At 40.1% G+C, this 15,974-nt stretch overlaps 1 protein-coding gene across 4 annotated transcripts in view; it reads left to right on the top strand.

Annotated features, from left to right (window-relative positions):
• Positions 1-15,974, top strand: part of NAXD (NAD(P)HX dehydratase) — a 58,749-nt gene that overhangs the window by 645 nt on the left and 42,130 nt on the right. For 2 of the 4 annotated variants that reach the window (XR_002099939.1, XM_019529660.1), the window contains exons 1-5: positions 7-631; positions 2,666-3,037; positions 6,148-6,298; positions 7,477-7,522; positions 8,706-8,794. Coding sequence is in view for 3 of the 4 variants with exons in the window: in XM_019529660.1 (XP_019385205.1) it covers positions 25-631; positions 2,666-3,037; positions 6,148-6,298; positions 7,477-7,522; positions 8,706-8,794 (1,265 nt within the window). In the remaining variant the exon portion in view is untranslated. Of the gene's footprint in view, positions 1-6; positions 632-2,665; positions 3,038-6,147; positions 6,299-7,476; positions 7,523-8,705; positions 8,795-15,974 lie in introns of those variants that run through there. The other 2 variants (XM_019529662.1, XM_019529661.1) reach the window with 1 other exon arrangement.

The raw sequence follows: 15,974 nt of genomic DNA, 5'->3' as shown, positions 1-15,974 counted from the left end.
CGGCGGGCGGGCGGGCGAGGGAGGATGATCACGAACACGCGGGGCTTCCTGTGGTCGGACCTGGAGACGCGGGCGCTGCTGGAGATCTGGGGCGAGGCGGACGTGCAGTCGGCGCTGGACGGCAACTTTCGCAACAGCCATGTGTACCGCGACGTGGCGTGCCGCCTGGCCGAGCTGGGCTTCGAGCGGACGCCCGAGCAGTGCCGCATCCGCATCAAGGGCCTCAAGCGCCAGTACTACCAGGCCCGCGACGGGCTGAAGAAGAACGGGCACGCCCGCAAGATCTGCAAGTACTACGACGAGATGGACCGCATCCTCAGCTGCCGCGACGGGCCCCCGCCGCCCCCCGGCCCGCCGCCGCCACTGCCCCCCGACGGGCTGGCCGCCGAGCCTGCCCCACCGCTGCCCCTACCCCTGACCCTACCCTTGCCCCTGGGCCTGCCGGCTGGGGGGCCACCCACACCAGGCGCCCCTCGCCAGCCCGACGGCGATGCACTGGATGAGGACGGCGAGCTGGAGTCCCCCCAGGACAACTTCACTGAGGACTCTGGGGAGTGCTCATCCTCCTACGCCGAGCACCCTGTCAAGGTGGAGTGCCCGCCCTTCGCCATCCCCGTGCCGCCTGCCGACGGTGAGTGCTCACCCCAGCCCACACACCCACCCACTGGCAGGGGTTTCCCTTCCTTTCTCTCCCATGAGTGTCACCATAGGTGCCACACACACAGGACGGGCAGGGGTTTCCTTTCCTTTCTCTCCCACCCATGCAACCACAGGTGCCCCCACAACATACACACAGGGACAGGCAGGGGTTTCCCTGCACACACACACACATATATAACACCCCCTGCAGTCCCAGGCATCTTTCGCATCCCCCCAGCACATTCACAGGGACTGGCTGGGGTTTCCTTGCACATACACATATATAACCTCCTGTAACTCCAGGCATCTCCCTCCCCCACCCATACACACACACCTCCCAACCCCCCAAGGCACAGGGACCAGCAAGGGTTCTTCTATACACACACATGTGCACGGACTAGCAGAGGTTCTCCTACAGACACAAACAGACAGGGGTGTCCCCCCCACACACATGGGATTCCCCCCCTCTCTATGGGCACACAGACTCATACCAGTAGAGAGAATCTTCCTGCACACATCATTAAGGAGATCTCTTCCTGCATCCCTCCTTCCCCACCCCCACAGGGACCAGCAGGGGTTCCCCTGCTTTCACACACAGGGGATCTCCCTCCTTCCTTTGTACAGATGCACACTCATACTGATAGGAAGAATCCCCTTGCACACATCATTAAAGAGGTCTCTTCCCTTCCCCCCTCCCACATACATACATGCACACTGCTAAGAGGATTTCTCTTCCTCTGTGTACACAAACACACTCTTCCCCATCCCCTTCCTGCACAGTCCCACTCCTGGCCCTCTATTACTGAATTTCTGGTAGCTCTTATGTTGTCCCCCTTCTCTGCCACCCCAGCTTGGCTTAGGGGACCTGGATTCAACTTCTGTCTTCAAGCCCTTCTCCCATTATTTTACACTGTCCTGTGTCAGGTTGCTTTCATTTATTATCTCTCCTCCCTCTTTTTTTTTTGCTTCCTCCACCCCCAGCCCAGTCCCTCACCTCTTTTTATCCTTCCTAGAAGAAGTGGAGAAACCAAAATGCTTTAGTTTATGAGAATCTCTAAAATGATTGCACTATTTGGGGTGGGGGAGATAGATGAAAGATTTCTACTCCTATCTGTTAAGGATGGGAAACAAATCAAGAAACTAATGTGGGAATAAGATATGAGAGGTGGGTGTCAAACTGCTGTGAATAAAAACAGAATCCTCTTCCTAATCCCTATGTGTGTGAACTATGTTTCAGATGATATACAGCTTTCTAATCACTGTGCAAGAACTGTTTTTCAATGGCTTGCTTTGCTAGCTAGATCACTCTTCTGTTTTGTCTTCCTGTTGCCTTAGCTGGGGCAGAAAGTTAGGTGGGCTTTTACAAGAGCAGTTATGCTGTTAATAGTTTTAGTTGTTTTAAAAGTATCCCTTCCAATTTAATAGAGTTGCAGACAAAACCCCTCAAATAGTCAGTCCCCCTTTCCCGCTGCTACTTGTGCTCGGCACTGTGTGTTTTTTAAGTCTAGACATAGCTGTGTTTTTAATCCAACCCCTGAACCTGTCTTCAGAAATTGACATCACACGGAAACGGCCAATTGGCTCGCTAGCTCTGACCGACCTTCTTTTTCTACACACATCCCTTCAAAGGGTTGTTTACCCTAACATCCTTTTGAAATGCAAATCTGGAGTGCCAGCAAACTCAATTTAGATTAATATAATTACCTGCAATACACAAATGAGGCTATACTCTTTAATAGCCTTTACTTACAACTTTTTTTAAAGATCAAAAAGACTCCTATTGTTAAAGTTTAGTACTACAGCAATTAAAAGATGCCTCTGTGATCACGCCACTTTTATAACTTTTTGGTTAAGCGTGTGCGTACCCCTTCTTCCTTTTGTCAATCTAAAAATGATCAGAGACAATCATGCTTCATATTGAAACTGAATAATGTCTTGATGTGGTATCTTAGGGAAAGCAATTTTACAGCTTTTTCTTTTTTGTATTTCTGAAAGATGGAAAATAACACTGTCTGTTTTGTTTTAGGCTTTAAGGAAATCAATACTCAAACCAGTACACCGCCACTAAGTCAGCCCAAAAGGTCAAAAAAACGTCACACAAATTTAACACTGGATAAGATGATGGAAAAATTTCTGCAGCAAAGCGTGGATACAGAAGAGAAATTTTACAAATATGAAGAACAGCGGTTGAAAATTGAGGACAAGCGCCGTGAAGCTGAGCATGCTCGTGAGCTCCAGATGTTACAAATGTTGGGACAGATGTTGGCAGGAATTTCTTCTACAGTATCACAGAGGTCTCAGTCTATACCAGCTAGTCCACCTCAGAGAGCAAATCATCGCTCGTATGGAGATAACTTTAATTATAATGCTATGACAGCCACACTTTCTCCGCCGATAGGTACTTAATTCTATCGCCTAAATAAGATCTAACATTATTTTTAAAGAATATGTGTAACCACTGGTAGTAGCTTCTGAAAATAAATGGATAGTTGGAGTTCTGTGATGTTGTGGTGATGGTTTTTCATCTAATGTAAAATGAATGAAAATGTCATGCATGTCATTGTACTGCTTTTTTTTTTACAAAATAGCTATAGAGCTATAAATATATAGATATATGCTAGCTATAAAAAAAAAATAATGATGACCAAAGTAACCATTTCAAAAGTATACCGTAAGCACCAGTGAGTTCAAGTCATATTTGCATCTCTGTAGAATGCATTTAGGAAAAGTTTTACGTAGATGTGGTATGGAGTTTAATCTCTGAAAATTGGCAGTTAAATGAAATAATAGAGCACTTAAAGTACATTTAAACTTTTTTTTTTTTTACAACTGAGATGTATTTGGTGTCATCCTAGTTGAAAATATGTACTCAGAAGCAACCTAGAAAAACAATGCATACCGACGTTTTTAATGAGGTATATAGTAAAAGGTCTGTCAACCTTAAAAGCTTAAACCGATATGATGTACCAAGTTTGTAAGACTTCAGGTTACAAACAACCAGGGGTTTTGCTTTGTTTTTAAAACAATCTAGTACAGTTTAAAAACTGAGATAGTCCAAAAAATATAATGTAGGTATGTAGAAGAAATCCGATTCTGTAAGCCAGTTTCGGCTTTCAAGTAGCGTCTAGGAACTTGGACTGTATAGACGCTGCAAGCAGCCAGGTAAATAACAGGCCCAGCCCAACATTTATCTTCAGACTACCCTTTAACATTAGTGGAGTTCTGATTACACAAGGAATGAATATTCAGGCCCATAATAAAATAAGTTGATACTTCCTTATCATACTGATTAGATAACTGGTCTGCTGTGTTATAAATCCTTAATGTCAGAAATCTAGTTTAACATGTAAATGATGGTATATCTACTGGTTCTGTTTCTTTAAAATAATTATTTGATTGAAATGTATTAGGAAACAGAATACAGAAAACTTCCTAGAGTACTAAATTATGAACACAGTACATACTTAGCTGTACCATTGCTTCTAAAATGCATTTGCTTTTAAGCTGAAGGACTTCCTAGTAGCTGCACAGACCTGGCACCAGGATCCTGTTTCTTCTAATATGTTTGAAGATACAGGTGTGTAGTTGTGATTTTATGTTGCAGAAAGATAAAGTGAGACTTCTAACTTTTAATCATGAAAGGCTTAAAAGAAAAAATGTAATAAAGTATATTTTTAAAAGAAATATTTCAGACATTGCATCTGTTTTTAAGGCTTTGGGACCTCAGTTGTTTGTATCTAAAGTTGCACTGAAATGTTGAGAGACACTCAAATCCAATCAAGACTTACTTTCCTGACTAGTTTATTGCACTGTCCTTTCTTTCTGTTCTAAGACGTGTTATTTGTCTTTTAAAACAAAGGAAAGTGTTTTGGGTTTTTTTCAGCAGCCATGGTACTTTGCAGGTTGTAATGTGTGTGAGATATGCGTACTTCTTGTAGACTTAATGGTAGAAAACTGGGAAGTGCATAAAGTGTGGAGTGATTTGAAGGAAAAATCCGTCTTATTTCTAGAGGAGAGATGAGTGCTTTGTTATACTCTGGATCACTGCAATGCTATTTTGGCCATGCTCCAAGAGGGCTACTTTTTGATCTCAGTGAGAGAGGAATGCCTGTATTATAGAAGGATTTCCAAAGCAGTAGATCAGCTAGAAGTATTTATCATTATTGAACACTAAAGCATTTTTTTGGTGAAGATTAGCTGGCCTGGTTTTAGAGTACAATTCTGTAGGGGTTGGAGAAAAAGAGTACTTTTTTGCTGACAGAACATAATAGAACCTAAATTAGGAGTATTCCTTTTGGTTACCAGAATTTTTTTTCCGGTGTTGGGTCTCAGATTTTTTTAAATAGTTCTTGGTTTTGCTATTTGCAGACTTGGGATAGGAAGGGAAAATGCCAAGTGTGATTTTGCACAGATGAAGCAAGAGTATTTTATTGTCTTTTTGATCATTTTGCATTAGCTTTTTAAAGATCTATAAAAGGATACTACTATGGACATAGTGTCTTCAGCAGACAAATTGTGGAATTTGAATGTGTGTGTTTTTCCAATCAGAATTGTAAAATTGAACTTTAGTGAGAAATTTTGTAAAAGAATGCAGCAATAAGGATTTGTAAGTTAATCCTTGTGACCTAACCTTTATATATTTACTGCATTCTTTTAGTTAATATATTGTTAAATTTTGTCTTTGTACTGCCCTTTAACTAGAACAAATTTATATTTGCGTAAACTTTCTGCTTACTTTATTCTTGTCACTAACTGAATATTTCTTTTCTAAAAAGTCTTATATAGTTGGGACAGTAGTTGAATACTTAGCTCTTTCAGTCTTCAGTTATTCTAACATATGGCTTAAAATGTTAATGATGTAAGTAAGGGAGTTGAGAGGCTAAATTATTATTAAAAATAATATTTTGCATGACTAAATGCTTTTCACATAACCCTTCTTAGAGCTTATTACCTTCTGTAACCATCTACCAAAATAAAAAACACTGCTTAGGCCTTAATTCTGCGAAGACCTTCTGCAAAGACAAAGAAAGAAAATCTTTCAAAGGTTAGCAAGTTAAGGTGGACACTTTTATTCTGTACCAAAAGTTTCTGTATGATTTACTTAATCCACTTCCAAAGTGGATTGGACAAATGTTCTTACTATAGAAGAAGAGTGCCTACATGGAGAGTTATTTCTCAGTAGCTCTTCTGGGGTACTTTCCCATGTAGAAGAGCCACAATGTTGGTCTTTGACTAGTCAGTGGGAATAGTCACAGGATCAGATCCTAAATCAATATATTCAAGTCTTTATGTATTTGAGGCCTTTGAAATTAGGACATAAATCTGTATCCTGTTAGAGTATGGCAAAAGCAATATTCAGTTTCTTAGAAAAAGAACTGTTTCTATATTGTAAATGCTTCTGATTTAGAATGCTAATGCTTCTGAATGTGAAGAAAAGCTGCTGACACTTCTATCAATTATAAAAGAAACATTTTCTTTAATAATTATTTAAACTTCTTTCTTTTTCAGTTATAGAGAGATCCTTCTCGTTACACAAAACGCATTCTATAAAGGATATGGAGAATATTTTTCAGTTGGTGCGCAATGTAATCCCTCCTCTAGCAGGAAAGAAGCATAAGGGTCAAGATGGACGTATAGGCATCATTGGAGGATGTCAAGAGTAAGTTAAACAGTACTGGGGATAGTTCTGGGATCTCAAGTGCTTGGTTCACAACTCCTAAAAAAACATTTCAGTTCACCTTCATATTGGACACATTTTTATGGAGCTATTAAACCAGAGTTTCTAAAGCGGGCTTTGCCAGTCCATTATCATCATTTAGGTATGCTTACCAAAGAATACACATTGCTCTAAGGCAGCAGTGCAAGGCTTTACCATTATTGTAGTTGAAATTCAGTCATTTGAGTCTGATATCTGTCTACCTCCTCTCTCCCTTCCACCCTAAATCCCTTCATTTTCAGCATCAATTACCTTTTATGTTGCGTGACTGAAGCTTCTTGGATAAGTAGGGAGAAAAGAATAACAAAGTGAAACATCTGCTGTAAGGTGATCCTAGTTAGATGGAAAACTCCTAACTGTTTCTGGATTTAGGAACTACATCTTGGCTACCTGGGCAGAGTTCCTAGCCTGGAGATAGGTGACCTTCTGAGACTGTTCCTTATTATTTACCTGTTCAACATGTAGCACATGCCATCAGTAATGTCACTGCATTGCAGGGAACTCAAAACATCCTGGTTAGTTGAATAGGATACTGAACTGGAGTTCCAGTTCAAGCTCTCTGCCAGTGATCTCCTGTGATACTCCTGGGTCATTTCACTTCATTGGATATTAGCTTCTCCATTTGTAATGGAGCTGAAACTTTCTGTTGTAAAATGCCTGGAGAAATTTTGACATATATTCATACATACCATAACTAGCTGAAGCTGTTATGGTAAAGGTTTACTGACTGGATTAGCTATAGTTTTGTAACTCGCATTTCTTGGTCTACTAGGCAAAAATGTGTCCTGCAAGTCATGTTGCAAGGCCCTATATTAGTACCTATGCTTTTTCTGCGTCAGTTATCTGAGAGGATTGAGGCTCTTATGTGTGCAAGTGCTTTGAATTGACTCTCTCTTTGTGGTGTAATCCTTTTAAACATCTCTAGCATGAGAGCAGACTCATGGCCTTACTGAATTCACTTGGAGATTTGCTATTGACTTTACTATCCTTAGTAAATGCATAAAAATAGCAATAGTAGTGAACTTTGCTTTTTTATTTGAGTTTTCTCTGTGGGAGGATGAATGATTACCAGCCTGTTGATGCAAATCTGTTTCCTAACCTAGTATATGCTTCATTTGTAGGTACACAGGAGCACCGTATTTTGCTGCAATTACAGCTCTCAAAGTGGTATGTATTTTCCTACCTTCATACATAGGCCCTTTACATAGATCTATATAAATTAAGTGGCATTTACTCTGAGTGAGAGTTTAATGTTACTAGAACTGCTACTTTTCAAACCCCTTTTTTTAAACAGTTGCCTTTCTGCTATGCTCTTGTTCCTATTCCTAGAAATAACATTTTTAAACATTATATTCAAAATGCATTATATTTTCAGTAAGTTCTTTGTTTGATCTGGAGGTGACAGAAATCTTCAGCTGAGCTACTCTTTGGAAGTATAAGTGCATACATCCTTCATAAGACATTAAGACCCCAGTCCTGCTGTTTGTTACTAGTGGGTAGACTGCTGTGTCCAAATAGAACTTGTAGTCAATGGGACTCTGTATGGGTATAACAGTATACCAGAATTAAAAAAAAAAGCAGTATCAAGCCTTTAGATATTTGCTTGGAAAACATGAAATATTATTTATAAATCAGAGTAGCCATTAGTTGGATATTCTCTTCAGACATTTATATTATTTCAGCTTGTAATGTTTACAGCATGTAAAGTAGATATGGTAATCAGATACTTTTTGGACATTTATAAACATGCACAGATCTGATTTGATGAGGAGGGGAGTTGTTGTAGTAGTAGCAGTAATGAAAGAAACTTAGGACTAAATTCTGCTCTGCTGCTCATGGGTATAATTGAACTGGAGTAAATGAAATTACATTTACGCATTACAAATTTAATCCATTAAGTCAAAAAAGAAGGAACTGAGAAAAGGCTTCCTGAATCAACTAGTCTGCAGAAATGGATTACAGTGTTAATTTTCATCTGTGCTGTAGCCCATTTCTTAGTTTGCTCTGTTTTTTGTTGTTGGTTTAATTTTCTTTAAATCTTAGATTTATATACTTGAATAAGGGTTTCAATATGTAGCCTTAAGTTTTCTGAGTCTTGTTTTCCTATCATTCTGTTAGTAAGCAAGTATTTCTTTAAAGTTTGTTATGTACTGTGAAAGTTAGAAATAAAGCAGTTGCTTAACCTGGTATTCAACAGAATTGAGAGATTTGTGTCAGAATGGAAAAGTTGCCAGGTTTGCTTTTGTTAACAAGCAATAAGAATTCTGGTGGCCAATGAATAGCTATTAGAAAAATTGTTCAGAGTATTCAGATATAAATTGATAATTCTGTTTGCAAATTTCTTTCGTAGGGTGCAGATTTATCCCACGTATTTTGTACCAAAGATGCAGCAACTGTAATAAAGTCATATAGTCCGGAGCTCATTGTTCATCCAGTTCTGTAAGTGACATTTGTGTAAATGAACATGTTAATGTTACTAGATTAAATAATTCAGTGTGATAGTTCACTGGTTTATATTACTTCTCTTCCTGAACCCTGTGGCAGGTGATCTAGCAGCAATAAAGATGACTTGTTTTCATTTTTTCATTTAAGAACATGCAGAGATTCTGGCATAGTAAAGCCATTTGTGGCAGGGGGATGGGGGTTTAATTATTAAAACACAAATTTAAAAAAAGGTTAAAAAGAATTTGCTTTTTTGCCAGTTGCTGACATACATTTGTGATTATAAGGAACCTAAATGAGAGCAGTGGCACAATCCAGAAATGAGGATGATACAAGTTAGCATTTTAGAATCTGGTTTTGAAAAGACAGAATAATATACCCTTCAAACATCTTTTTTCTCATTGTTTTCTAGTAGTCTGGGTTTTAACATACTGAATTACTATGTGAGAAACTGTTTTAACTTTTTGTGATTTTTGTAAGCTTATATTTGGATATGCTAGGCAGATCTGTGCCTGGGTAGAAATGGGTTCTCTGATCTGAAGGTGTAAAACTCGTCTTAGACCCCAGGCCAGATCCAGACTGTGGAGGCATTAGCAATGGCTGTGACAGTGGTGTTCTGTGACTTGGATGTGGCCTTTGCCCTATGCTTCGTAAGATGGGGAGCTGGAAATTGGGACTTTTGTTCTCACGAGCTGGGAGAGATGGTTTTGCCTACATATGAAGATGTGGGCTAGAAGGGGTGTGTGGCAACCAGAGGCAGATCTGGTACTTGGCAGAGCCTCTTTATGGCCAAAGTGCAGAATAAATAGTGGTAGAAGGTGTGAACTGGGCTGCAGAGGGAGGGTTATAAAGGTAGGTTATAAAGGTCCAATTCACTGAAACACAAGCACTAAACAGTTGTGTGTTTTCTCGGCTGCAAAGCATACTGGGCTGAATTTTAAGGCACCACCACACAAGGCCTTGTATACCTGCATATGGTTGTCTGACCCATCGTCTTGGCGAATGGAGGCAGTGGGCCTGCTCCCCTTTCAGGGGGAGCAAGGGTGAGCTGGAAAGGAGCCGAGTCACAGTAACTATGTGTACAGAGTTCCTAAATATTCATGTTTCTAATAGTAACTTTCCCATTTACTTGGGGATTCCATTAAAGATGTTATCACACCTTTAGAAAGGACTTGCTGATTTTCTTAATGCATTTCCAGGTTAGCCTAACTAATATTGCTGCAGAACAGAGGGTTTCTTGTTTGGGAATTGAAGAGTGTGCATGCTGAGGAATTTGGGTCTTTTATGCAATGGAGCACTTGTGACCCTTAAAATCTTTTCATTCTGTAAGCTTGTTTGTGGGAAGCAGTAAGATGTACTTCAATACACAGCACTCAGTGACAGTCATATCTTTAGTAGGTTTGGAGTGTTGTAGCTATGATGATCCAAGGACTTTGCAAGAATTGAGGGCATTCTTAGTGATATTTTTTGATTGGATCAACTACAGTTAGGAAAGATGTTAGACAAGCTTTCAGCCACAAAGTGCCCTTTCTCCGGGCAGCCTGTCTATCGTTTATCCCAACAATATAATTGGTTCAGTAAAATATATCAGTAAATATCACTAAATATGTTAGTCAAAATGTGGTGAACTGAGATTTGAGACTGCAGGGCTAAGTACAGTAAATGGTCAAAAAGCCTGAGGCTGAATTGATTCAATCTTCACAGGTTAGTCTAAGCTATGTAGATTGAGCTGATATGCAAGTGAACAGACATTCGCTTTTGATTCTGGAAATGGAGTCACATACCTGTAGTGTCCCAGACCAAAAATCTGGGCGGGTGCTACAGCATGCCTCCCTGCTCAGAAAGAGCAGACAGCTTGGGCCAAGAGTAGACGTGACCCCCTGCCAGGGGGTTTTACATGGGAGGTGCAAAGCATCCTGGGATGGTGGGGGGACTGTGCGTTAACTTGAAGCTGAAACAGATCTGGGAGAGTTCCATAAACTGATTTTCACCTAAATCAGTTAAGTCTGATACTACATCCACCCAGGTTTAACTTAAACCAGTTTTGGCCATTTTGAAAGCGAGTTTTGTGCATTGAACTTCTGTTACTGATTTGAACTGGTTTCTGATGACTTATGCTGGTTTATGTGTAATTTCTGTTGCTAGCTCAGAAGTACATTCAAATGACTTGCATTTCAAACAACTTTAACCTTGTAGCTTGTGAATGCTACAAGTTGGTTCAAGCTTGTTTACCACACATTTGGACCGAAATGTGATTAAAGCAGGGTTCCATCTTAAGCTGTGTTTGAAATGATGATATAAATAATAATAATAAGGATGATGATGATTATGCACAAAGTTGTTAGCTTTAGTAACGTTTGTGAAGTGGCCAGGGCCTTCTGACGTTGTTGACAACTTGACTTGACCATTCCCAAACAGTATGTTCCCAGACAGTATGTTCCCAGAATCCTATTTGTAGTTTTAGATGAGTCATGAATCCATAGGTGGATCCATGATTTGACAGGGGATTGGGGTACAGAACCTGCTACACAGGAGTGGTTGCAACCAGCCTTACCCCTTTCCTAGTCCCACCCCCTTGCTCCCTCCTGCCTTGCCCTCAGTAGTGATGCCTCTGGGTGTAGGGAGGGCTGTTTCAGCTGCTCCAGACAGAGTTTCAGGAAATAGCTAGGTGGGAAGCTGGGTTCAGGGTAAGAAAGTGGCAGCAGGAGGTGGGTTCCCCAACCCCATGCCTGCTCCCAGATGGCAGGGAACAGACAGGGAAGGGGAGCCTGCCTGCTGCCGCTGCTGTCCCAAGCTGAGCCGAGCTCCCTGTTGCAGCCCAGTTGGAGCAGCTCTAGAGCACCTTCTGCCTCATTGGTCAGGCTAGGACAGTGGCAAAGTGAATGGGGGACAGGAGATTGAGGGTGGCAGACAGCTCCTGCTGAGCTGGAGGGAAAGGGAGGGGGTGTTGAAGGGAGGAATTCTTACCTTCTGTGGGGACTTATATTTAAGTCGCTAGCTGATGCTCCCACAGTGTACTGTAGTCTGAAAAGGGGTGAGACTGCACAATTGTTTCTGCTCTGGATCTATTGCTTTGTGAATATCCTCTTGCTTATAGCCTGAGTTGGGGATTGGTTTCTATGCTTCTACGCACGCACGTGCACGCACACACACACACGTTGTATGATAAAATAATCCATAATACGCATATTATATTCCCCCCAAATGGGAGTGCACATAGATTTTACTTGGGAAATATTTGTATTTTAAATAAAGGATTTTCAAACTAGTCATTTTCCTTTTCTGCTTGAACCTGAAATATAACTGTAATCCTGAATTTGTGACTTGATGACAACTTACTTATGAAAACAGTTAAGATTTAAGATTTATGGAAGAAAGAAATTACAATAAGCAGACTTTTGTTAATACGTTTTCAGAATCAATAAAATAGACAGTTATAAGCAAAATACGTTTCTTGTTTTTAAGGGTTTTTTCAAGCTTTACCACAATGTAGCATTTTTGCAGCTGTTAATGATTTGAAACAAATTTGTTAATTATTAACCATTGGGCTGACTTCCAATTGAGGTCAAAGTGTCTCAAAGTCAAGACAAGCAGTCTTGAAAGAGACTGAGAATGTCTAAGGCTGGGGGTGGGAGGGAGAAAAGACTTGGAGAGATCTGGCAGAAGGCTGGCTCTGCTCCAGTATTACTCAGCTATTATCTTTGATTAAAAGAGTCTGTCATCTAAAAAAATCACATGTAATATCATATCTGTTCACCATTTGGATTAGTAATCATCAGGGATCCGGTTTTCTCTGATAAAAAAGAATCCCCAATTTTCAGATTAAAAAAAGCAACTCAAAATCTACATTTTTCCATGATTAAAATGAAACACCACTATATATAGATATATAGACATATAGATATTGGTGGTATTTCATTTTAATCATGGAAAAATGTGGATTTTGGGTTACTTTTTAAATCTAGAAATTGGAGATTTTTTTAACCAGAGAAAACAGAGAATTAATTGCTTTAGACTGTTTCCCAAAAACGGTATCAACATATTTATGCTCTCTTACCAAGTGCATTAGACCTGCTCTTTTATTTACTAAGAAATACCTTAAATACAGTATTATAAACTCCAAACAGAAACAAACTAATAATGTTATTGCAATGCAAGAACCACATTTTACTTCAAGAGTGTCCTGGTTGTGTTGTATGCAAGAGAATACTGTATTCTTACCTTACTGTCCTTCCTACCACCCAAAGGAAAAAATTAGATGTCTTGTAGGATGGGAGGAATGACGTTCCTTTTGGAGTCCCCCATCAGATTTCTGAACATTTACTAGGTTACTGTGATAGAGTTCCAACCCTGGATCTCTTTATTAATATATTTCCTGAGCTGCAGACATTGCTATTAGCTCCAAGTTCCCTGACTTGGCTTTCACTTTTTTTTTTGAGTAAGAGAAAATAACAGAGGAATTCTTCTGTTGTAAAGGAATTGGAAAGACCATAGTGGTACGTCAGAATGCTTTTGATATTATGTATTCCAATTCTCTATGTTTATTTTGTGAGTAATTTGAAGGTGTTTGCACACCTAAGAGTGCTAATATTGTGCAGCATCCCGCAGCACCCTTACAGGGATCTCATAGCACCCCAGGGTTGCTGTGGCACTCTGCCCTGTGGCACTCTGGTCAAGAATCACTTTTCTAATTTGTAGGGACCTACCTAATTTGAGGTGGCTGCCTGACGATTTAATGGGCAGAACACAGGGCCCAGCAGTCATTTCACGGACAATATGCAGTGGGCCCCCCAACACCTTGGGCCGAGGGGCTTCAGTGGTCCTGACCCTGGCTGCTGATTGGCCACATGTCATATGGCCCCACCCCTTGCTGCTGATTGGCTGTGAGGGCTGTCGCAGCCCTGCCCCTCACTGGTGATCAGAGAGGCACAGGACCATATGACAGTGATGAGGGGTGGGGGCGGCAGCTCTTAGAGCAGGCAGTTCCCCTTCCCCTTTTCCCTGCCCTGGTGGGCTAGCACAGTACCCTGAGGACTGCTGGCTCCCTAAGGTGAACTAGCATTTTATTTTCTGTAATTTTTTTTTTCCTGTGGATTTTGTGGGCCAGACTTTGTAACATCCACAAAATTATGGTTTCTGTAGGTCCCTACTAATTTGTTCAAGTTAAGTATCCTACAATTGATGGCTTCCCTTTCAGCTTGTGGATTCTTTTTGTCTGCTGCCTGCACTCAAATGTCCAGCAGAGCTGGCTGGTTCGACAGTCTAAAAAGTCTCCTTTATCACAAAATAATGTCATCTTTAACCCCCCCCCCGACCCCCGAAATTCTTTTGACTATTCAGATAATCCAAACTGCTTTTTTGAAGTGCTTACCAAAACCTCATCTCTGTTCTTCCACCTGGGAATGGGGAACTTCCGTTGCTCTAAACCTTCCTTTCTATAGTCAACCCGGAGTAACTAGATTCTTCCAGATTCTGTATCCTCTCAGTGCATGCTCACCATTCTGCCAGGCCAGAAACCTTAAAATGTTTCCAGCTTGTTGTCTACTATGTGGGTGCTTCCAAACAGAGTGTGGGATGTGTGTCTTATTTAATGCATTATTAAGAGTTGAAGTTAGAATATACCACTCTTAAATGGTGTAGGCAGATCTTTGAAATTGTCACGGTCTCATATTCTACATTTGTAACATATTCATCAGACAATACTATTGGTTTTAATAATCCCTTCTATATGCATCTGCAGGGCTAGTTTAGACCTTTTAAAGGTATTGCAACCCTCCAAACAAAAATATTTAAAGTTTTTTTTGTGTGAGAGAACTTGCCAGTGCTATTCTATCATTCAGACTCACTGAATTTTAAAAATATGAAAAATGTTCCTTCCAAGTTTGACTGCAATCCTTTAGCTGTTTGAACGGCCAAATTGTTGACCTCCCAGATTTATAGACCATTCACATTACTGGTAACAAAAGAAATGAAAGCCTTTGTTTACAACCATTGAGTTACAGAAAAAGCACTGATCCAGGTGTGAGATCATAGTAAAAACATAACTTTTTAAAGCTCATCATTCATCCAAGGAGCAATTTAAATCATGTACTGAAACTTATTTCATTTAATATTTTATTTGGGGGAGAAAAGTGGGGACTTTTACCTAAAGAAAAGTTAGTTCTCAGTCCTTGCCATGAGTCAGCTTTGTTATTAAGTAGTCAGTTGTATGGGTTAACATAAAGTGTTAGTTCAGATTACTCATTTTTGTGTGGTAAAAATAGTTTAGGTAAATATTTATGGTAAATATTTCAGTGAAATATTTTACTGATAATAAATATCAAAATAATGTAAACTGTAGCATCTTGTTTAAAAACTACTAAATATAACCACTCTATTTGATGTCAACAACCTTAAGCTTGATACAAAATAAATTAATATGGGTGGCTGAATCATCCTCGCTGCTATCGGAGCCTAGAGGATTTTACAATCTCTGTAGATGATGGGATCGTGTAATTATTAGAATGATAAAAGATGGTGGCCATTCTGCAACACAAGAACACCTTTTAAAAAAAATCAGAATTGCCTACTCTGTTAAATATGAGCAAATATGGTCAACTAATTTAGTCAGTTTAGTGGAGAAAGGAAGTACCTGGGATTTTTTACTATAACTACTGTAAGTCCTAGTGTTTTACATAGACCATTTAAAACTGAACTGAGTCAAGACATCTGGTTAGGTGGCTACCTTTTGCCATTGCTAAGGCATATTAAAATAGTACGATGATTAAGACTGATTGATGTCATAAATGAGTTTATTAGTTGAATTTTTCTAGGTGTAAACTGTAAAGTGGTTTTGCTGCCAGTTGTGTGAATGCAGCTAGAATGCATGGCATTATTGAGTTACTTTATTACTTCCCTGTGATAAAGTATTTGAAGCCCAGAGGACACTGTTGCAGGGTGTGTAGGATTCTACTCTGTCACACCTTTTTAACCAGCATTTGTATAATCTCCCTGGCATCCTCAGTAAAGAGACATAGACTGTGTTATCCTTGGTGTGGTGACAGTAGTCAGCTTGAGTCTACTTGAATGATAGCTTTCATCCTTGTTCCATTATAATTAGCTCAACCCAAGTCAGTTCCCGGGTATCAGAAGGGCAGTTGCGGCAAAGAATACTTCTGGGTCCCATCCCATTCCCCGA

The sequence above is a fragment of the Crocodylus porosus genome, unplaced genomic scaffold, assembly GCF_001723895.1.
Source record: "Crocodylus porosus isolate Cpor-Errol unplaced genomic scaffold, CroPor_comp1, whole genome shotgun sequence".
Classification (NCBI taxonomy): domain Eukaryota; kingdom Metazoa; phylum Chordata; order Crocodylia; family Crocodylidae; genus Crocodylus; species Crocodylus porosus.
The sequence above is the reverse complement of the archived record's forward strand: the minus strand, read 5'-3'. Positions and strand labels throughout refer to the sequence as shown.